Source organism: Carcharodon carcharias, chromosome 11, assembly GCF_017639515.1.
Source record: "Carcharodon carcharias isolate sCarCar2 chromosome 11, sCarCar2.pri, whole genome shotgun sequence".
Lineage (NCBI taxonomy): Eukaryota > Metazoa > Chordata > Chondrichthyes > Lamniformes > Lamnidae > Carcharodon > Carcharodon carcharias.
Genome location: NC_054477.1, coordinates 122,113,638 through 122,138,111, shown reverse-complemented (window position 1 = coordinate 122,138,111; position 24,474 = coordinate 122,113,638). Strand labels below are relative to the sequence as shown.

Below are 24,474 nucleotides of genomic sequence, written 5' to 3'. Positions count from 1 at the left end.
TTTTAATGGTCATCATTAGATTTTTAATTCCAGACTTTCTTTTTATTGAATTCAAATTCCACTATCTAATGTATCTTGTATGCCTGGAAGCATCAACGAGTGATGATGAGGGTGGGTTATCCGCACTTGTCTACCAAATAATAACTCCACATTAATTCCACAGTTTGATGAAGGTTGGAAGTTCAGAATGGGTGTGCATATTTAGTTCCAACTGTGCCATGTAGCCTGATGGTGGATGATCTGCATTTGCAGAGTTAGGTGGCTTTCTCCCAGTGTATGCACAGGCACAGGGCTTCCAATGATGCTTCTTGTGGTCTTTGTCATTGTCTTGATGATATCATGGATGGTCACCAAGGACAAGTCCCTAAATGCTGGTCAGCCTATAATCACTGGACCACTGGTGCTCACAATATAAAATATCTGGGGTGACAGGGTGAGTTATTTTAGCGAGACTTGAGTGTAATGGATTCCAGGGATGGAATCTCTGAGCCATTGTACGTAGTGAGTTTGGTTGTGGTTGGTTAAAGCATCACTTGCCATTTTTGTGGGTATGAACATTTCAGTGTGCGAAGTGGAAGGCATTTTGCACCTGCACCGGTATCCAATTTTACATAAAATTTCTACCAAACCTGCATCTGTGGGCATATAATCTGGATGGTGGCAAAGATACCACTGTGCGCATATATTCTTTGATTTTCATTGTGCAGATGTCTGCTCACTCTGTGTATTGATGGTCTGGTTATCCACAACATCTGACCATGTAACTTGGCTAGACATTTCATGGATCATATATTAACAATGTCTGATGCGTGCTCTTAGCTGATTTGAATGCTGTATATGTCTAGCCTCTGGTTGTGGCTTCTCTTGATATCAAACCATTTACTCAAGTCTTTGCTTTCTGCATTGGTACTTCCAGTGTTCTTTGGGCCACATGCCTTGCATATATCATTAAAAGCTGGGCAATTTCTGGATGCATGTGTGAGGCCACAACAGCTACATTCCTTCCTAGACTTGTCTATATTGGCAATGGTGGATGAATTACACACAGGGCAGAATTCTTTGTCCCACGGGCAGGCATGCACCTGGTCCAATTAGGAGTGAAACAGTGCGCAATGATATCGGGCGAGCATCCTGGCATCATCACGCACTCTTGCAATCTTTCTGTTGGCAGGCATACACGAGAGGTGGCAGCAAGCCCAATGACAAGAGGCTTATTAAGGCCCTTAAGCAATTAATTGATTTGTATTTTTCGCTGCCCGCTCTACCATTCGGTTGGTAGGTGGGCAAATAAGCCAGGCAGCCTTTGTATTTTTTATGAAACCTCATCCACAGGCAGGATGAGGGTTCCAATGGCTACTAAAAAAAAAATTTTTAAACATTTTTTACATGTCCCTCTTCATGTGACTGAGTCACATGTGGGGACATGTTTATATAATTTGCTATATTTTGTTTTTGTATTTAAAGATCTTCAGCTCCCTGAGGCAGCTCTGTGCCTTCAGGGAGTTTTCAGTGTGCGCTGCCTCGCGCATGTGCAGACTTCAGTGCTTGAGCCCCTCCTGCCCCCACCCCAGCAACACCGAGCATTTCAGCACATGCCTTTCATGCTGGATGGCCATTAATTGGCTAACCAGAAGGAAATTGCAGTTGGGGCCAAATCGTAGGTGGCAGTCCATTTCACAGCCTGCCGCACCCGACCAATGAGGAGAAAATCCTGCCCGTCGACTGTCTACCTAGTTGTCTGGCTTCATACTTGCATCCACTTTTTAATAGTGCTTCCATGTTGTAACCTTTGTGTTGTTCCAAGACATCCTTTTGGAATGCCTCTATTAAGGTAGAGCATAATCTCAATTTATTCTGCTAACTAGCTGTGACACCGTTAAGTCATAATCACGCCTTTTATCTCAGCATCCACTTAAGAACTGTTCAATGGTCTCTGTCAGTTGTTGCCTAAAAGACATGAATTCTAGATGGTGTATTTGGAAGTTGAGCTGCATTTGTAATTAATCTTTTGAGCGTTGACCATATCTGGATTTTTAAGATCATCATCTGACAGAACTGAATTGTTCAGTATGTGGAGGTCTCCATTGCCTATAGCGATTTTAACCTTAATGACTTGATTATCTAGTTTGGCATCATTGAGCTACAAAAAAAGGAACTGTTTGTGTGGTCGGAACAAAGTGAACTCAGACAGTAGGTCCATTGCCTTCCAATCGAGTGTTAGAAATGTTGTGGTCATCCTGTGGCTTTTTGCAGGTTTATTAAGATTATCTGGAACAGGAGCCACAATTCAGGCTTTTTGAGGCCTTTAGAGCTTAGTTTGGCTCCCTGACTTGCAGTACCTTAAGTGGCCACAGCCTTAGCTTATCATATGTTGATTGACTGCAATGGTGATCTTATTCTGCCTTCCTGGGTTTAGCTTAAACTCTGCCCACAAAGTTGTGATTTTGGTGAGATAGGTAAAATTAAACAGAGAAAAAACGTTTTACCGCCTTCTTCAAACTGTTAGAAGCTGGTGGGAGCTGCCATCATTGGGTCACAACAAGTTCAGCAGCTCAGTTACCACAGTAAAAATCTATAGATTCCAAAGAAGTTACATTTTCACCTTTTGTCTTCATTACATTTAGAGTACCATAATCTGGTTTAATTCAAAACTTTACTTTCAGATACCAGATACTTTTGCGATATCTATAACCCATCACACCCTTTGACTACCATGAAAGGGTTGAGGGGGGAGCTAATCAGTAAATATGAAACCTGACCTGCTGTTAGCACAACTTCCAGTTTAATTTGGTATGGGTTTTGGAGTGCCCAAGTAACCTGTTCTGGAGAGACAGGTCTGTGGTTATAATATTTAAATGAGACACTGTTCCTCAGATTTTGGCAGCGTTTTAAATTTTTAAAGCTGGACCACTGAGCTTCCAAGGGCTTAGAGATTCTGGCAGCTAAAGAGAGACAGCTCCTGACTATAGTAGTTAAGCGTTTTTTAGAGCAAACTTCTTGATCTTCTAATCCCAGCATCATCTTCCCGTCGCATCCCCATATGCCTCGAACCTTCCCCCTCTTCTTTCTTCCTTGCTTCAACGTTCTGAGCCCCCAACATGTCCTGATCTTCTGTCAATCTGACTAGATGCAAGGTGGGAAACTGAGTAAAAAATAAAAAATTGCTTATGAGGTCCTGCCATTAATTTGGTAGGATCTCTGTGTTCTGAGCATTTCTGGGTGTAAACACCCCTACCCACATTTCCCCCACCCACCTACCCAAACAAAAATATTGGGGCCTTTGCATCTCAAGAAATGCTTCCTTCATGTATAAGATAAATGATGGCAGTTGGTTCTAAACATCAAATTAGAAGCAACCAGTTAACATGATATAGAGACAATGTGTGTCCCTGTTGTCTCTCTTTTAAGGCCACATGGTGAAATAGTAAGTCAATTTCAAAGAAAATATTGGCTTATTTAAAACCGTCAAATATATTTTTAACACACAAAGGGAATTACACAATTCTGTACTCCTGATACAGAACTTTGCTTAGCAGAAGCACATTGCAGGGAGCAGTCAGGGGGATTGTACACTTGGTTCCCAAGATTTCTTGTCTATTAACGCTAATGAATGGCAAACCACAGGCTGCATGCAGACCATTGCCCACAATGCAGTGCCCTGGCAATACATTGAGGCAAGCAGAAAATGTATGGTTTCCAGGTGCATCCTTTAAGTGGTTTTAAATTGGCTCACCTGGCTTTATATCAATTTTTATGAAACAGTAACAGAATGTTATCTTAAATGAATGAATATCTTGGATTAAGCAGAGGCATTTATCCTAGTTGGAGAGGTGACTATCTGTCTATTTCTAGTGCCTGTACTGGATCTGAAACAATAACCTTAGGTGATATCAAAAGACCACATCAGCTCCAAATACCCTTGTCTTCTTGTAACACAAGCACTGTACACATTTTAACGTTCAGCCAATCACTAATCAAACCTTTCAGTACTTCCCAATTCATGCAGTTGCTATAGTGATTCAATGAAACAGTTAATATAGAACCATGCAGAAAGTATTCTTGTTTGTAACATTTCTTCAATATTATTATATATTATGTAGAGGATTGTTAAGTGCAGTCACATACTTTAAACCATGTCAGTCTAATATCGTGCTTTGCAGGAATGTTGAAGCCACAGGGGAGTTGTATTTTGCTGTTCAGCATTACTTCAAGTGCGATCGGTGAAATAACTGAGGAAAGATCCACAATTAGTAAGTGTGCAGAAATGATTTTAAAACAAAACTGTGACTGTGGTGAGAATGCGCATTTGCTCAGCTTATTAAACATTCAACCAAAAATCTGAAACACAAAGAAAGTGATTCTCCCCAGATACGATAGTCACTGGCTAGTCTATAAGGTGCACAAGATGGGGTCTTAAACGCTAACATCTGTTTAGTTCTTGTTTAGCAGAAGATGCCATCTTGGTAAAGAAGTTCAAGTTCATGCCACCCCATGGAGCAGTGGAGATCTGATTGGCAATTAACTTGCCTGCTAGCGCTTATTAAAGAGGCAGGACATCATTTTAGTAACTAGCACTTCAATTAATGACATCTCCCAATAGCAAACAGCTGAACAGGAGTAGATAAGTTATTGCTGAGGATTTCAAGCCCTACCTAAAGCCATGCTCAGCTTTGAAGACCCAGTGTTGTTTTTTTAATAACCAAAAAAAGTTTTATTCCACGTATTTATTTTCTATATACAATGAACCACACTGGAGCAATGAAAATAAACCACAACATGATACTTTATGTGTGATACCCTCTTCCCCTGCCAAAAAAATTGTTACACATGTAATGCTAAGAAACAGTGTAGTTATTCCATCATCCGGGAGCTAGCTGGATAGCTAGCAGGCTGAACATTATAAATAGTTAGACATTACTCAAAGAATAAAATGGAAAGAAAGGACTCAGCTAGAACACAGTTCTAGAAACTTAAAAAAAAAACACACCACCACAAACACAGTTGGCACAATACCCTCCCACCCGTTTAATTCAGTGCCCCCTTTTTACAATTGTGGGAGCTAACCAGGGTAGTATGGAATTCGCAGTCCTCATTATTTCAAACTCTTGTAAAAAGCTTCCAATGATCAGTTAAGAGAGAGGGACAGACGTTTGATGGCTAGACTTGTGATGGTATTGGTTTATCACAGACATGATTACATCAAGTCCACACTCCAAGCAGTTCTTGAGATGCACTTGTTTTAAGTCAGAGTCTCCCCCTTGGTTTGATGTATTCAATCCTTCGTTCTAGTGCTGTCAGTTTTTCATTCAGTGTAGATAACCGGAAATGGCAGGACATGTTGAAGAAATTGAGGAAATCTGCGATCTTCTTGATGCTGCTGGTGATAACCTCAATGTACTCCCTGTTTGTCCAGTCCTGGTGTATCTCTCTCTGATCCAGATCACCCTGCCCTGCCATAGCTGGAATTAAGTTTTTTGATAAGTACAAGACGATTAAGGAGGAAACAATTCCAGAAAATTACTCCACTGAATCACCCAGTGACAAGAGCCTGCAATTACACTTGTGGCAGTTGATATTAAATGGGAAATATAGACCTTGCAATTTGCAAGGATGAAGATTGACAGAATAGCATAAGCAAAAATCTTAAGAGAAAGTATAGTTGTGCACACTTATCGATGTCTCTGCTAAGCTATGAGTGTGCACAGACACACAGCAGCCAGAAAAGGCTAGGTTTCATATGAAATGCTGCTGCACAGTAGACAGCCAAAAATATATAAAGGTTAAACACATTGTAAAAAAACTGGCCCAACACTACAAAATTTGAAAACAGTCATTTGGTAGTACAGAACTTGAATATTGCTGAAAAGAGACATGTCAAAGATTTTCATCTTGCACTCATCAGGACACTTCTCAAGAATACCAATATAAGGGGAAAACAATAATTTATACTGTATGTGAAGAGAGTGCTGATTTGTTGGCAAGTGGACACTGATTGGTAGAGGGGTTTCCAGAGGGAATGCACCAATTGATGGTGACTGACAGTTTACTGCCAAGCATTGTTTGAAATTTAAACCAGGCAGTTGACTGTGATTGGTCAGGGCATTGCCCTGAGGAATGAGTCAGTGAATGACTGTCACTTATTTTGTTTTACTGAAACAGACGCAATGTGTGTACATGTTCTTTCCATCTGCAAAGAACAGGGCCCTGTGTATTAATATATGTAGCTTTCACTACATGCATGCGCCAAACTGCAAGCCCAACTGACAATCTTAAATTGATTGTCAGTGTAATTCGTAGCACACTGAGGATTAATTAGCAAATGTTGTCCAATCATGGAATCACATCGAATGTTGGACATTGTATTTTGTGTTTTACAGGCACAGGCTGATTGGGTATGGTCTGTACCCTGCTTACTGCGAAAGGCAACAGAGACATGCTGTTTGATACAATCTGCCAGTCTTTGGGACATAAAACCTACATACCTAGCATTACAATGGCACTGAAATCCATATACCACATTATTCATTTGCGTGATAGGCAGAACATATTTTTGGCTTTACAGCAGCATCCTGTTAGTGGCGAATGCCACTTGTGTTGCTACAGTACAGTAGCAATGTGAAACAGCTAGCTTCACCTGTTGCTCAAAAAAATTTTTTGAGATACATTGCACTTTCAGGGTCATCTGAGGTAGACTGGGCACTTTCAGGGCTGAAAGTGAAAGCCTTAGGCCCATTCATGAGTTTTCATGATATACAAAACAAAATGATCTGATCAGGGTAGCCATTATCCTGCAGGATGCCTTTTATGTGCCCCATTTCAGCATCCAGCTTGCATGGTGAGCAAATGGCTTGGGCCTATTTACAAGGTTGCCAGTAAGACCAATCTTATAGCATGTGGAACTGTAAGAATCCCAACACATACATTGATCAGCTTGCAGTAGACCATGGTAGAGAACCCCCTGGCAGATTTCTCAACTAGTATTTCAAGGAAGGGGAGTATTAGAAGCTATATATATTAATACACAGTGCCCTGTTCTTCGCAGACAAGGGGAACATGTACACGTTGTGCCTGTTTCAGCTAAACAAAATAAGAGACAGCCATTTGCTGACTCATTCCTCAGGGCAATGCCTTGACCAATCAGGGTCAAGCTGCCTGGTTTAAATTTCAAACAATCCTTGGCAGTAAACTGTCAGTCACCACCAATTGGTATATTCTCCAGGGCAATGACTCTAGCATCAGAGCCCACTTGCCAACCAATCAGTGCTCTCTTCTCATACAGTATAAATTGTTGTTTTGCCCCTTTTTTGGTATCCTTGCGAAGTGTCTTGATGAGTGCAAAATGAAAAGCTTTGACATGTCTCTTTTATCAGCAACATTCAATTTTAAAAGCAACAATGCACCCTGTTGCATGATTTTTGTTTTTTGTTATAAAGGTTCACTGCAAACCAGAAAACTTAGTCACAAAAAAGTCGTAATGTAGTGTGAAAGATGTAACTTTAAAATTCATGTTACTGATAATCACTTAATGCATTCCTATGATTTTCCACAGGCCCCCATTTTAACAGATGTTAACATATTTACATACAGAAATGGCAGTCCATCACATTACATGTTTACTTGCAGATATGGCCTATGGTAATTTCTAGTCTCGTATTCCTATTTAAAGGCATCATGGCAAGCAGAGTGGGCAAGATTTTAATTCATGTGCAACCTATACACTTGCACAGTGCAAATATTTGTCTAGTGAGTAAGAAAATCACTGGTTAGAAGGTGGAATTTCCTTTTCCTGCCCCTGAGTGTACTTGATACCTTGCTGCAACAGATACAGGAAAATTGAAGAGCTAAGTAGACAGCAGTAAGAGATCTGCCTGATTTTCTATCCTTATAATCAGGCAGAAATTGTGGACTTTAACTAGATTCTTCAGAGCTTCTTTATGTACAGTGATCAACAGTTCCTAGCTATAGTTCAGTCAGATAATGCGGGACCATTCAGTAAGAAAACCAGCTTTGCAGCAGACCATAATCACACCAGATGGGGTTTCGGTGACCAATGGTGACAACAGTTGATTTTCTGGCCATGCCTTGCTTTTGATTCTGCCTGGCAAAAATAAAATGGAGATGTCGACGTCAAGAGAGCACCGAGCAGCCACAAAAAATAAAGCAGGATCAAACTGTCACAAGATCAGAGTAAATCCATGCAAGGCCATCAGTACATGAGGTGATGTCAGAGAATGTAGAATAATTCATATTTGATTGCCTAACATCCCTCTTGAATTCCCATTAGCCAGCATCCACAAGAGCAGATCCTCTGAAACAGAACAATAGGGACTTTGCCTGGAAAAGCTGTAAAAAGCTTCTTCACTTGCAAGAATTTCAGATTGTTCCAGTATCAGCAGAGGTGTAGACCAAGAATCCAGACCCAGAGCTTCTCACCAAATATTAGATCTTCTCGAAGGACTCAAGGGCCTTAGTCAGTTCGTCAGGAGTTAGCGGTTTGTCCAGGCTCTCCCGTGTACTGTCATCTAAGACCTCCATGATAGAGGACAGGAAGGACTGGGAGGTCGTGCTGTCTGTGGGCTTCACGTCATACAATCCGGCTTTAAAGGATTTGCTGATCCTCAAAATATCGGACTGTGATGACTTTACTGAGCCATCTTCTTCCTTCAGGCTGCTGATCATAGAGCTCTCTCTGTGTACCTTTTGGAAGAAGAAATGTGAGCACATCTCATCCTGCTCCACAGAGTGGACTCTGGAATGGAAGATGATCTTGGAGGCCTCCGAAGCAAAGAGCGAGGCTTGCTGGCTCGTCACCTCTTGGAGTTCCTCCTTGACATTGACCCCCGTTGACTGCAGCCGGAGCAGATTTTGCATGTTTTTCTGGAGTCAGGACATTTCCCTCTGTTCCTTCCTAGCTTTCTGGGTGCCTTTGAGGATGAAAAACCTCTTGATGTTTCCCTTGATCGCTTCCCACCAGTGTGTCAGGGACTCAAAGAGGGGTTTCACGGTTCTCCAACCATTGTAATTCCTCTTGAGCTCCTCAATGTTCTCTGGGGTCAGCAGTTGCACGTTTAGCTTCTATACCCCCCTGCCCACCCTCTGGGCCTTCTCTAAGTGGCAGTCAGCCAGTAGGAGGCAGTGGTCAGAGAAGAACACGGGCTTGACGTCGGTGGATCTGACTGCGCATGCACGGGACACAAACTGGAAGTCTATCCTGGAACAGATGGACCCGTCTGGCCACGACCAGGTGTATCTACGCTGCGCTCCGTCTGCAAGGTTGCTGAAGACGTCATGCAGCTTGGCATCCTTAACTGTTTCCATCAGGGATCTGGACGTAGCGTCCAATCTGCTGTCGGCCCTACTGGATCGTCCAGCCGCATCAATGAGGCAGTTGAAGTCACCGCCCAGAATAACCGGTCTGGAGGTCGCCAGCAGCAGTGGGAGCTGCTGAAAAACCTCCAGCCGCTCGGCCCCTTGTGACGGGGCGTTCACGTTAATTAACCGGAGTGGAGCATTCTTGTACATTACGTCTGCTATGAGAGGTGCCCGCCCACCACCTCCTTAACCTGGGAGACGGTGAAGTTGCCTCCCCGCAGCAGAATACCCAGGCCGGAGGAACGAGAGTCGTTTCCGCCCGACCAGATCGATGGCCTGTGGGACCACCATCGTGACCATTGCCTGTAGGAGCTGAGGTGCGGTATCGCACACTCCTGCAGAAACAACAGGTCAGCTTTGACCTTGGCAAGGTAGTCCAAGGTCGCAACACATTGCATTGTAGATTTAATGCTACGCACATTTATGGATACAATCCTTAAACCCATTTTAAAGCATTTATTCTCTTACCAAACCTGTTTTCTCTGAGAGTCCCAGACCTTCAGTCTGTTCCTTCATACCCATAGGGTGCACAAATTGCCTCACTTTGGATGGGCTGAGGAAACTGTCCTGAAACTCCCCATTGGCGGTGTTCTGCTCAGGTGGCATCTGGGGCTTCGTGCAGAGAGCGGGATTTGAAATGACCTTTGTTGGAGAAGCTTCTCCAATCCTCTCCCCCTCTGGGGCGTTGCTGCTCCCGGCTTCCCGGAGCTGGGGTGCGCTGAGCGTCTCACTGCTCCAAGATTCCTGGGGCTGTGGTGCCCTGGTCTCTTCGGGTTGTAGGCAAAGTTGGGGTGCGCTGGTCTCCTCATTGTCTCCAATGTTCTGGAGCTTGGGTGTCTCATCCTCCAACTCCCTAGAGCTTTGCCGCTTCTTCTGTCGGTGCCCCCCGGCACTCCTTCGTCCGAAAAGCTGCTGCCCTTGTCATCCATGTTGGATGGGAGACGCCTCTTGCCACTTGTCTGGGAAATGGCTTGGTCCCTTCTTAGCCCCTTCTTCCTTTTGGCTCTCTTCACCATCTGCCACTCCCCCTGCTGCTTTCCCACTGCTGCCTCCTCCTCCTCCATTGATTCGCTCTTCTGAGGAGCGGGAGGTTCAGGGGGCAGTGCTGTTGATTGGCTGTCTGTTGCCTCAATCTTTTCCTCCACCTTGTCTCTCTCTGTGTCCTCCTTTGTCCCGTTGTTCTCCCTGGGGGCCTTGGTGGTTGGAATGACACGAAGCATTTCTTCTGCTTCCCCCTCATTGGCTTTGGCTGCCTGTGCATCAGTACGGCAGTGTTTGGGGCAGGTCCTGTAGAGGTGACCTGCCTTGCCACACAGGTTGCAGCATCTAGCCTGTTTGCAGTTTTTTGTCTGGTGCCCTTCCTGTTTGCAGTTCTTGCAGAGGACGGTGCTGCAGGTAGCAGTGACCCACAAGAAGGTGATAATTGCCCATTGCCTCAGTCCAGAAGGCTGGTGGGCATTCAAGAAATCACTGAAGACACATCTATGTTGTTACAGCAGCAAGTGCTCTCAAAAAATACTTTGGGCTAAAGAAAAATATGATTGGATGATACACATTCTGCCAAAGTGCCAGGGAAATGGTGAGTCCATGAAACAATATGAGGCAGGGTTGTGGCAGTTTCCTTCCTCATGTAGATTTGGCAGACAAACCAACCAACTAATTTGTGACCAACTTGTTTAAAAAACTTCAATTCCATGATTAGGGAATGTCTCCTCATGGAGGATAATGATTTAACCATGGTAAAAAACCATGACCTTAGCAGTCCTAATCGTATTTGCCATGTTTTATTCAAAGGGGTTACACAGAAATACACCTTCACAATCAGGTTTTCTGACACAGCTTGCCCAATCAGCTCAAGTGAAAAGATTACGGACAAAGAGGCCTCAGCAAGCTCATCAACACTTGCCCCATTATGGTCAGATACCCTCAAAAATGTTCCCAAGTTGTGGACATACCCATTGATTTGCAACACCATGTCCAGCTTGAGGGAAAAAAGTGTAATCAACACATGGAGGAATCTATTCCCAAGGGTGAAGTACAGTAAGTGTAGAGTATCACAAACTGTAAAGTATCAGGTCATTTTAAGGAACACTCAGTAGTTTTCAAGGCCATTGCAGTGTCACACCTCATCAATGCTGGTGTGAAAGTGTCAATATTGAGTGACAGCCTCTGATATTGTTACCTTTCACAGCTTTTACTCTGCGACAGACATTCTTCAAGCTTATGTTGAATCGATTATTCCAGTTTTGGGAATGATCACTGTTCCACAAGGTGCTACAAAAATGTCACCCAGTCATGTTCCATGTAGCTAAAGGCAGAAGTCATATGGGAGTAAACCTTTTCAATAAGCTTAGCTTCAAATCTGGAGACCCATTAGTTTGACAGGCAATATGATCAGCGCAGGCTTGGAGAGCCGAAGGGCCTCTTCCTGTGCTGTACTTTTCTTTGTTCTATTAACATGATTGATGACACTGACTATGCACACCCATATCCTTCCTTGCTTACCTGGTTTGAGGAGATTAAGAGATACTGTCATGCTCCTTGCATCAACACATCAATTCCACCAATTTCATATATTTGAGGCAGTTGTTATTTGCAATCCATGACAGTGTCACAGGAGCAGAAATGACTTGAAGTAGATGGTATCATTGAGCAAATCAACTCATCCCCACTGATATCGAGCCTAGTCATTGCATGACACAGAAATGGTGAACTTAAGACTATGTCGACCTTAAGGTGGTAAATAAAGCAATCATTCACACAAGTATACACTTCCTATGAGTCAAGAATTATCAGCAAGACTCCACAGTCTTCACAAAACTCGACATGTGATGGAACTATCTTCAGGTTACCACTTGCTAAGCAAAGTCAATATCTTTCAGGTTTTGTTACTCTCAAAGGTGTGTTTCAGTATTGCAGAATGCTCAATGGACTAAAGTTCAGAATCTAGTACATTCCAGAATATTATTTCTACAGTCTTCAATGACACTGAGAGGACATGCCACCTACTTGATGAGACATTGTCCATGGAAGGGACAAAGCAGAACATGATCAGTGGCTATCAGCGGTGCTCACTCGACAATACAATTTGATGCTCTATAAGGACAAATGCACATTCATTTGTTTTTCTAGAGTACAGAGTAACAGCAACTGGAGTGAAGCCTACACATAACAATGTCGACACCGTTCATGTACTTCTGGCCCCATCAAACATGAAAGAGTGGGCATTGTTCTTTGATGCTACCAATCGCTATCACAAATTCATTCCTAAGTATGCAGAGCTCGTGAAGCAGCTTTGAAAACTACTATGCTAAGATGCACAATGGGAATGACCAATAGCACAGCAAAAAAAATTGACATGTTAAAGGTGAAGATAGCAGTTCTTGAGCATTTCAACCCATATTCAGAAACATATAACACAACAGATGCATCAGGAAATGTTATTGGAGCTATACTTTCACAGTGCATTGAAGCAAGCAAGTATGCTTCACACCCTTATTTGAAAATTTAATGCAAATATCCTGCATCTATGCTTGTGAATATTGGCACATGTATCTCCAGACTGATCACCAAACACTGACTACATTGTTAGCCACATCAGGATGCCGTCATTGACCTCTATGTGTCTACAAGATGGTCAGATTTTCTTCATCAGTACAACTTCAAGGTCGAGTATGCAGGTAGAGAGGGAATGTGTGACAATGAGACAGTCAAGTAGAAACAGACAGGTAATGCAGGAGTCCCCTGAATGCATCCCACACTCCAATCAGTATTCAGTTCGGAATACTGATGTTTAGGGAGTGCAGCCAATGCCAAGTGATAGCGTCATGGGTGGCTCAGCTTTACAGGGGAGTACAAGGAAGACTGGAGGAGCAGTAGTGACAGGTGATCTGATTAGTCAGGGGAAAAAAACAGGCATTTTTACAGCTGCAGACATGAATCCAGGATGCTGTGTTACCTCCCTGGTGACGGAGTCAAGAATGTCACTGAACAGCTGCAGAGCACACGGAATGGGGAGGATGATCAGCCAGCAATCATGGTCCATATTGGTACAAAGGAAAAAGGCAGAAAGAGGGATATGGTCCCTCTTGGTGGAGTGTTGGTGGAGTTGCATTCATCCAGGCAAATGCAGAGTATTCCTTCATAATCCTGACTTGTGCCTTGTAGATGGTGGACAGTCTTTGGGAGTCAGGGAGTGAGTTACTCACTGCAGGATTCCTAGCCTCTGATGCTCTTCTAGACACAGTATTTATATAGCTAGTACAGTTCAGTATCTGGCCAATGGTAACCCCCAGGATGCTGATAGCGGGTGGTTCAGTGATGGTAATGCCACTGAACACCAAGGGGCGATGGTTGGATTCTCTCTTGTTGGAGATGGTCATTGCCTGACACTTGTGCAGTGTGAATGTTATTTGTCACTTGTCAGCCCAAGTCTGGATATTGTCCAGGTCTTGCTGCAATTGGACATGGACTGCTTCAGTATCTGAGGAGTTGCAAATGGTGCTGAGCATTGTGCAATCATCAATGAACATCCCCACTCCTGACCTTATGATGGAAGGACAGTCATTGAAGCAGCTGAAGATGGTTGGACTGAGGACACTACCTTGAGGAACTCCTGCAGTGATGTCCTAGAGCTGAGATGACTGACATCCAACAACCACAACCATTTTCCTTTGTGCTATATATGACTGCAAACAGCAGAGTTTTCCCCTGATTCCCATTGGCTCCAGTTTTGCTGGGGCTCCTTGTCAAATGCTGCCTTGATATCAGGGGCAATCACTCCCAACTAACCTTGGGAAGTTCAGCTCTTTTGTCCATGTTTGAACCAAGGCTATAATGAGGTCAGGTGCTGAGTGGCCCTGGCAGAACCCAAACTGGGCATCAGTCAGCAGGTTATTGCTAAGCAAGTGCCACTTGATAGCACTGTTGATGACCCCTTCCATTACTTTACTGATGATCAAGAGTAGACTGATGGGGCATTGGTGAGACCACACCTGGAATACTGTGTACAGCTTTGGTCACCATACTTGCATTGGAAGCAGTTCAGAGAAGGCTCACTTGGCTGATTCCTGGAGTGAGGGGTTTGTCTTATGAGGAAAGGTTGAGCATTTTGGGCCTATACTCATTGGAGATTAGAAGAATGAGAGGTGATCTTACTGAAACTTAAAAGTTTCTGAGGGGTCTTGGCAGGGTAGATGCTGAGAGAATGTTTTCCCTCATGGAGATATCTAGAACTAGAGAGCACAGTTTCAAAATAAATGGTGTCCCATTTAAGATGGAAATGAGGTGGAATTTCTTCTCCCAGAGTGTTGTGGAGTCACAGGTTAAGTGGGCCAGTGGGAGTGGCGGGGGGGGTGGGGGGGGGGGGTGGGTGGGGCGCGGGGGTGGGGGGGGGGTGATGGTGCAGAGGGCGCAGACAGGCGAGTGGAGTTAAGCCATAATCAGATCAGCCATAATCTTATTGATTGGCAGGGTTGGCTCAAGGGGCCAAATGACCTCCACCTGCTCCTATTTTTTATGTTCTTAATATAAGTTATGATGACCTGAAATGCATTGCCTGAAAGGGCGGTGGAAACTTCAGGAGTGGATTGGATAAATAGTTCAGTGGGAAATATTAATGATAAACTGGGAAAAGAGCAGGGAACTGGACTAATTGGATATTGTTTCAAAGAGTCTGCACAGGCACAATGGGCGCTGTAACCTTTTATGATTCTGTGAAGAGTAAATGCGGAAAAAGTCTACCTAACGTTCTCTCAACTTATCAAACATCACCCTTTATTCTTGAAGCTGAGGAAAATAATTCACATTGCACATTACTTATATTGAACAATTATTTGCTTGAATATACAACCTGTGCTGAGTAATAATAGTTCTATAAACTGAGTGCCTTACCTTCTTTAACAACAGTGAGAATGGTTGACACCTTTAGACTTCCAGTTGGAAAAGTGACAAACGAACACGTGTATGTTCCAGAATCAGACACTTGTACATTTGTGAAATGAATGCTTCCTGTTCCATTGGTTGGTAATTGTGATTCAAACTTAACAGACTTCATATCTTGAAAGGTGCCAAATCTATGATTAGCAACTATAAAGGTATTTGAGTTATTATTGGTTTCTTTGCTCCATTGAATCTGCACAACTGCAGTATTTTGTTTTCCTTGCAGGATGCATTTTAAAGTGATATTCTCACCAGGGGATGTAGCAACAGCTCGATCATGCTCAATGCTGAGTCCTTGAAGAGCTGAAAAAACAATAATATATGTTAACATAGGTACTTAATCAAAGCAGCTGCAATAACCAAGTACACCAGAGAAAAGACTTGTTTAATTGGATTGAAACTTCATGAACTATTTGTCGCACAAAAAAAATCAAATCAAGAGCCTACTACAGTCAATTTGTATCATACTGAAAAGAGACTCTGTGTAAGTTTGAAAACTAGTAATGTTTCCTATTATTCAGTCCAAAGAAATGTCTCCTGACTGACAATATTGAAGCAGCCCTTGTCCATATGGAGCAAGACCTGGACAATATTCAGGTTTGAGCTGACAAGTGGCAAGTAATGTTCGTACCACCCAAGTGCCAGGCAGTGACCATCTCCAGCAAGAGAGAACTTAACCATCTACCCTCTCCTCAGCATGCTCAATCCACCACTATCAACATCCTAGGGGTTACCATTAACTAGAAACTGAACTGGACCAGCCAAGTAAATACTGTGACCACAAGAGCAGATCAGAGGCTGGGAATTCTGTGGAGAGTAACTCACCTCCTGACTTCCCAAAGCATGTCCACAAGGCACAAGTCAGGAGTGTGATGGAATACCCTCCACTTGCCTGGATGAGTACAGTTCCAAAAACACTCAAGAAGCTCAACACCATCCAGGACAAAGCAACCGCTTGATTGGCACCTCATCCATTGTCTTAAACATTCACCCCATCCACCTCTGACACAGAGCGGCAGAAGTGTGTACTATTGCAGCAACTCACCAGGGCTCCTTCAACAGCACCTTCCAAACCTACAACTCTACCACCTAGAAGCACAATGAACACCGCCACCTGCAAGTTCGTCTCCAAGCCACACACCATCCTGCCTTGGAAATATATCGTCGTTCCTTCACTGTCCCTGGGTCAAAATCCTAGAACTCCTTCCCTAGCAGCACTGTGAGTGGGCCTACACCACACAGACTGCAGCGATTCAAGAAGGCAGCTCGCCACCACCTTCTCAAGGACAACTAGGGATGGGCAAAAATGCTGTCCTAGCCAGCGATGCCCACATCCCATGAATGAATAAATGAAAAAGATACTATTACATCAAACCATTTGCAGAAAGATGCCAGGCATTAATCTGAAATAAATTATCCATCTGAATTGAGGCTAAATTGAAAAGAACAAATCCAACAATTATGTGCTGGTTCAATGATACATTAAAAGGAGAATTTTAACTCTCTCCACCTGGTGGAAATCAGGCAGATCAGGAATCAATGAAAGTGGCACAGTTACTGCTCTAGTTTTGCCCCACAGCATTTTCTAGACTGCTGTTTTCCTGGGTGGTTCAGGTAACTACCTAACTCAAGTGGTGGTTTCACGAATATATAGAAATAGGGGACTTTTCATCCAAGTAGGACCTCAAGGCCATTTTAATGGCTACTAGGTTGGGGTGTCCACCTTGGACATCCACTCAGTCGGAGCAGTCCAAGCAGAGCAGCGGCCCCAAAAGTTAAGTGCAAAGCTTGTTTTGTTGGGCCATGAGAAATAGGAATGTTTCTGCCCCACAAAGAATGCAGATTCCACTCTCTAGATTCACTCCCTTCCATAATTGAAACCACCGCCACTCCCTCACCCCCACCCCAACCCCCAAGCCTCCCACTGATAATTTATCTACCTGCAGGTCCAGGGGCTCAGATGTTAGCTGCTGGAAGCTAGAGAGCTGCCCTTGAATGCCCACTTTAGGCAGGAACTCATTTGCTGCATTTAAATGAGGTCCAGCCATCAAAATGGACCAAGCTTCTCTCAGCACCTGGTTGGTCCACATATTCTGCAGGCTTACTTATATTCATATGAAAATAGCTGACAGGAAAAGACCAAACAGTCCATATAGCCTGTCTTATATAATTGTAATGCTGCCTCTGCAGTTTCCAAAACTGCAAAATCCCCCACCTTGTGAGAAGATCAAAACTGGGTATGGCATTCTAACAAGGCTGAGTCAAAGGCCGGAATTTTCCATGTCCACTGGAGTCGGGCATGTTTCGGGGCGTGAGTAGACAATATGGCGCGATTGGTTTCATGATGACGTGAAACCAGTTTGCGATCATCCGGTCAGCCCATTGATGCCATTTGACATCGGGAACCTCATTGTAATACATCAGCATATCATTATTAGGCCAGCCTGCTGGAATTATTCTCCACGTTGGTGGAAAAACACGCTGACGTGTTTCACAACAGCACATAAGCAACTTGCAGCTGGCAGGCTGCACTTAGCTCAGGAATTCAAGGTTTGTTTGCCTACCTTGTTTCGATCAGCGCTCACAGTCGTCAGCACCAGACTTCACAGACAGGACCACATCACTTTTATGGGACGATCACATGCAGGCCTCTACCTACCAGATCAGCCATATATGGGTGGCTTTTCAATAGCTGCAGGGCTAGGGCTTGCTTGTTGAAGGGGGAGAAGTGGCCTCAGGCAAAGGAAGAGGCTGCAGGACTAGAGAGAGCTATACTGGGGGAGGTGGGGGGTAACCCAGGGTGTGTGGCGGGGGCACATCTTGATCTGTGCAAGTGGCCTCAAAATGGTGAGGGCTGAGGAGGCACTGTAGTGCCAGAGGAGATGAGGCCAGATGGAGATGTGAGGGTATGTGTGTGAGAATGGGTGGTGATGTCCCTTCTGCTGGCAGTGAATGAGGTGCCAGTGAATGTGTGATGGGTTTGAGTGTGTGAGTTTAGAGTAATGAGATGGTTACCATACCCTGGCTGCATGGATGAGATCATTCATCCTCTATCTGTATTGGATGGCCACCCTCTTCTGTGCAGCATTGGCACTGGCACTGATCACCACTGCCACCACCTCCCAAGCCTGGTTGGTCTTGCCAGTGCCCATCCTGTGGTCAGAATGGGGGGTGAGGGGGGGGGTTAGAGGACATCGCAGCGGGCCTCCACTGCATCCAAAAGGCATTCCAGAGATGCTTTGCTAAACCTAGGGATGGCAGACTTCTTGCCTTTAGTGGACATCTTATCTCCAGCAGTCCTGGGCTAAAAGCATTGAGATGTGTGCACATGACTGGACTTTAAATATGGCACCCGGTGTGATGAAGCGGTGAGTTGATGGTGGGCAGGCTCCCATTTGCCCGTCATGCCATTGAAATGGCATTTTTACCGGGAATGCATAAATAATGTAGCAGTTTGGGGTGATATGGCATGAAGACCCGCCATCGCTGCTGACAGGTGAAACATCATTTTACCCACCTGCTATGGCACTTAGTGCAAATCTGGGGCGATTCTGCTCAATGTCTTGTATGAGGAAAAATTACATCCTTTGTTTTATGATGAATTGTTTTGTGTGTATACAACCAAGGACCTGGAATTGCTTTATTTATAGCCGCCCGCCACTGACATAAAACCTTTTGAGCACTAGAATATACAAATCTTTTTCAGTTCTGTTCCTTCTAAAGTGTATGTATATTTAGCATTAGTCCTGCCATAACACTTTTTAAGTTAAATATCATTTACCAATCATGGGTCCATTTTCCCATAATAAAAATCTGCTTGCTGTAGTTAAGCATGCACTTGCAGTCCTAACACTCGCATATACCTTGATATCATCCACAAATTGTGATTCATTCCCAAAGACCCATATCTAGATCATTCATGAAAATAGTGAACAACATAGATCTGAAAAACAATCTCTGCATGTCACCCATTCAAATCCGCTCATAATGATTTGCAGGCTATGGGCATTCAGCCAATTTTCAATCCACAATAGCAGATTGCTCCTATTTGCATAAGATTCTATCCTGCATGGAAGTCGCTCATGAGATATTTTCACAATGCTTTTTAAAAACCCTGATAGACAATATCTCCCAAGTTACCTTCATCCACTAATCTGTTGGCAGGACTTCCTTTTCCAGGATCTAGGTTGAATGTTCCAAATTTGGCCTTCTCTATCTAATGTCAAAAAGGGCATTTCTACTGACATTGTCAAACATTTTGCCCATTACTGAAGTCAAGCTAATTACCTGACTCTGCTTTATCATCTTTTTAAGAAAAATTGGAACTATTTAGTCGCTGCCAGACTAAGGGAGTAATCCCAAAATCTAATGAGCTAGTAAAGGTAAGGGCAAGGAACTCAATAGCTCTCATCTTATTTTTCTAAGGGCCTTAAGTGGACATTGTCTAAGCTAGCAGCCTAATTTAATGTTCCATATTCTATCTAAAACAATATCATCAGCTGTTTTAAAACCAAAGAAAAACTCTGTTAAGAGCACCACTTACACTGTCAGTTAAACTATGTCTTCAAGAGTGACAAGTGAGGCAAAGTTTTCATTAAGTATCTCCACTGCGCACTGACACTCCTGTCTAACCTGTCCTTTCCACCCAGGAGTTAAAATCCCACCTTCTGCATTCATTTAGCAATATGATGCAATATGGAATGTGATAGCATGGTGAATTCAACAATAAAACAGAAAATTCAGAACTTTATCACCAAGTTTATAGTCAAGCCATTCAATGTTCTTAATAGAGAAGACAACCAAGCTGAATGTAGACAGTACTGGGGAGATCCAATAAAAGGAATAAGGGGCAAAGACACTCTATAAGAATAGACTAATGCTAACAAAAAAGTCTTATATAAATATAGGGTGGAATTTTACTGCCCCATCACTGCGGTGGGGAAAGGGTGGGGGGGCCGTAAAATGCAACAAGCCATTCAAAAGTCTGTTGACCGTAAAACCCCTTTGGCATAAAATTCCACCCATATAACCATGTGTAAAAGGAATGCCAAAAGAAGATGAGAATGATTAAAGGCAAAAATGGAGATATTCTTGTGCAGGCAGAGGGCACAGTTGGGGTAATAAATTCCCCAATTTGTTTTCATTGGCAGTATCCTCCTTTCTAATGTCACAGTAAAGGAGAAGGTAGAGGAGACATGAATAGGATAAAAATAGATAATGGGGATACTTCAAAGGTTGGCAATCTTTAAAGGAGAAAAATCACCTGGTCCTGATAGGACACATTCTAGGTTACTGAGGAAGGTAAGGGTGAGAATTAGGGAGGCTTTGGCACAATCTTTCAATCCTCCTTGGGTATGGAACTAATGCTTCAGGACTGGAAGATTGCAAACGTTAAGCCCTCGTTTAAAAAGGGGAGAGAGATAGGTCAGTTTAGATGAGTCAGCTTAATGTGGGGAAACCTTTAGGAACATTAATCCAGAACAAATATGAGCTAATAAATGTAAATCACACATTTGAGTTTGTTGATGAAATAAATGAGTGTGTGGATGAGGTGTGGTTAATGTGGTTCATGTTATGTATGTGAACTTTCAAAGGCATTTGACAAAGTACCACATAATAGACTTATAAGCAAAATTAAAGTTCATGGGATTGTAGAAACAGTGGAAATATTGGTATGAAATTGGCTAAAGAGAAAGAAATCAAAGAGTAGTGTTGGATGATTGTTTTACAGGCTAGAGGGAGATTATAGTATGGTTCCACAGGGTATTAGGATCACTAAGATAAAAGCAAAATACAGCGGATGCTGGAAATCTAGAACAAAAACAAAAATACCTGGCAAAGCTCAGCAGGACTGACAGCATCTGCGGAGGGGGATACAGTTGACGTTTCGAGTCCGTATGACCCTTCATCAGAACTAAGAAATATAGAAATGAGGTGAAATATAAGCTGGTAGAGGGGGGTGGGACAGGTAGAGCTCAATAGGGAGCCAGTGATAGGTGGAGGTCAAAAAGAGATTGCCAAAGATGTCATAGGCAAAAGGACAAAGGAGTGTTGATATTATCTAAGGAATGTGCTAATGGGGACATTAAGGGTAGCAAGCAGGACAAGCTAGTGGAAGATGGCCCTAGTGGGGGTGGGGTGGGGGGAAGGGATCGAAATGGGCTAAAAGATTGAGATGAAACAATTGATCGAAATAAATTTTAAAATAGGTGGGAAAAGAAAAATATATTTGTTAAAAAATTATAGATTATTGGAAAAAGGGGGATCGGAAAGGGGGTGGGGTTGAAGGAGAGAGTTCATGATCTGAAATTGTTGAACTCAATATGAAGTCCAGAAGGCTGTAAAGTGCCTAGTCAGAATATGAGGTGCTGTTCCTCCAGTTTGCGTTAAGCTTCACTGGAACATTGCAGCAAGCCAAGGATGGACATGCGGGCCCATGAGAGCAGGGTGGTGTGTTGAAATGGCAAGCGACAGGGAGGTCTGGGTCATGCTTATGGACAGATCGAAGGTGTTCCACAAATCGATCGCCCAGTCTGCGTTTGGTCTCTCCAATGTAGAGAAGACCGCACTGGGAGCAGCAAATTGAGGGAAGTGCAAGTGAAGTGCTGCTTCACTTGAAAGGAGTGTTTGGGCCCTTGGACGGTGAGGAGCGGGGAAGTAAAGGGGCAGGTGTTGCACCTTCTGCAGTTGCATGGGAAGGTGCCATGGGAGGGGCTTGAAGTGTAGGGGGTGATGGAGGAGTGGACCAGGGTGTCCCGGAGGGAATGATCCCTGCGGAATGCCACTAGGAGGGTGAAGGGAAGATGTGTTTAGTGGTGGCATCATGCTGGAGTTGGCGGATATGGCGGAGGATGATCCTTTGAATGCCAAGGCTGGTGGGGTGATAAGTGAGGACAAGGGGGATCCTATCATGGTTCTGGGAGGGAGAGGAAGGTGTGAGGGCGGATGCGCGGGAGATGGACTGGACACAGTTGAGGGCCCTGTCATCCACTGTGGGTGGAAAACCTTGGTTAAGGAAGAAGGAAGATATGTCAGAGGAACTGTTTTGGAAAGTAGCATCATCAGAACAGATGCGACGGAGGCGAAGGAACTGAGAGAATGGGATGGAGTCCTTACAGGAAACGGGGTGTGAGGAGCTGTCATCGAGGTAGCTGTGGGAGTCAGTGGGCTTGTAATCAATATCACCAGTCTATCACCAGAAATTGAGACTGAGAGGTCAAGGAAGGGAAGGGAAGTGTCAGTGGTGGACCACGTGAAAATGATGGAGGGGTGGAACTTGGAAGCAAAATTAATAAATTTTTCCAAATCCAGACGAGAGCATGAAGCGGCACCAAAGCAATCATCAATGTACCGGAGAAAGAGTTGTGGGAGGTTGCGGGCCTGAGTAGGACTGGAACACAGAATGTTCCACACAACCGTGTCCAGCCCATTTCCCGCGCATCCACCCTCACACCTTCCTCTCCCTCCCAGAACCATAATAGGGTCCCCCTTGTCCTCACTTATCACCCCACCAGCCTCCGCATTGAAAGGATCATCCTCCTCCATTTCCGCCAACTCCAGCATGATGCCACCACTAAATACATCTTCCCTTCACACCCCCGGCGGCTTTCCACAGGGATTGTTCCCTCCGGGACACCCTGGTCCACTCCTCCATCACCCTCTACACCTCAACCCCCTCCCACATCACCTTCCCATGCAACTGCAGAAGGTGCAACACCTGCCCCTTTACTTTCCCCCCACCTCACTGTCCAAAGGCCCAAACACTCCTTTCAAGTGAAGCAGCATTTCACTTGCACTTCCCTCAATTTAGTCTACTGCATTCGCTGCTCACAATGCGGTCTCCTCTACATTGGAGAGACCAAACATAGACTGGGTGACCGCTTTGCGGAACACTTTTGGTCTGTCTGCAAGCATGACCCGGACCTCCCTGTCGCTTGCCATTTCAACGCACCACCCTGCTCTCATGCCCACATATCCGTCCTTGGCCTGCTGTAATGTTCCAGTGAAGCTCAACGCAAACTGGAGGAACAGCACCTCATCTTCTGGCTAGGCACTTTACAGCCTTCCAGATTTAATACTGAGTTCAACAATTTCAGATCATGAACTCTCTCCTCCATCCCCACTTCCTTTCCCATCCCCTTTTTTCCAATAATTTACAATTTTTTTACAAATATATTTTTCTTTTCCCACCTATTTTTAAATTTATTTTGATCTATTGTTTCATCTCCACCTTTTAGCCCATTTCAATCCCTTTCCCCCACCCCACCCCCACTAGGGCCATCTTCCACTAGCTTGTCCTGCTTGCTACCCTTAATGTCCCCATTAGCACATTCCTTAAATAATATCACCATCGTCAACACTCCTTTGTCCTTTTGTCTATGACATCTTTGGCAGTTTCTTCTTGGCCTCCACCTATCACTGGCCCGCTATCAAGCTCTACCTTTCCCACACCCTCAACCAGCTTATATTTCACCTCATTTCTATATTTCTTAGTTCTGATAAAGGGTCATATGGACTCGAAACGTCAACTGTATCCCTCTCCGCAGATGCTGTCAGACCTGCTGAGTTTTTCCAGGCATTTTTGTTCTTGTATTAGGGTCATTGCTCTTTTTGGTACATCCAATGCCCTCTTGATTGCTTCAATTGAACCTGCCTCCACCATACCTCCAGGCAGTGCATTCCAAACCCTAACTACTCACTGTGTCTAAAAGCTTTTTCTCACCTCGCATTTGCTACTTTTTGCAAAACACTTTAAAACTGTGCACTCTGGTTCTCGATCCACTTATGAGTTTCTCCCTATCTACCCCTCATGATATTGAAAACTTCTTTCAAGTTTCCTCTTAGCCTTCTCCTCTCCAAGGAAAATAGTCCCAACTTCTCCAATCTTTCCTCATAATTGAAGTGTCTCATCCCTGGAACCATTCTTGTAAACATCTTCTGCACTCTCTCCAATGCATTCACATCCTTCCTATACAGTGGCAGCCAGGATTGTACACAATACTCCAGCTGAGGTCTGACCAGTTCTTATATAAGTTCATCATAACCTCCCTGCTCTATGTACTCCATGCCCATATTAATGAAGCCTAGAATACTGTATGCTTTAGAAACAGCTCTTGCTACGTGTCCTGCCACCTTTAATGACTTATGTACATATATACCCAG

At 43.9% G+C, this 24,474-nt stretch overlaps 2 protein-coding genes across 4 annotated transcripts in view; both read right to left on the bottom strand.

The window, feature by feature from the left end:
- si:ch1073-15f19.2 (T-cell surface protein tactile) overlaps nucleotides 1-24,474 on the bottom strand; it is a 110,717-nt gene that overhangs the window by 49,190 nt on the left and 37,053 nt on the right. For all 3 annotated transcript variants that reach the window (XM_041198577.1, XM_041198578.1, XM_041198579.1), the window contains exons 2-3: nucleotides 15,265-15,615; nucleotides 4,126-4,229 (exon numbers count right to left, since the gene is read on the bottom strand). In XM_041198577.1, coding sequence (XP_041054511.1) covers nucleotides 4,126-4,229; nucleotides 15,265-15,615 — 455 coding nt within the window. The remainder of the gene's footprint in view (nucleotides 1-4,125; nucleotides 4,230-15,264; nucleotides 15,616-24,474) is intronic.
- On the bottom strand, nucleotides 5,245-5,457 carry LOC121283818 (probable protein BRICK1). The gene has a single exon (XM_041198581.1). It carries the CDS (start codon nucleotides 5,455-5,457, stop codon nucleotides 5,245-5,247), a length of 213 nt encoding a protein of 70 aa, XP_041054515.1.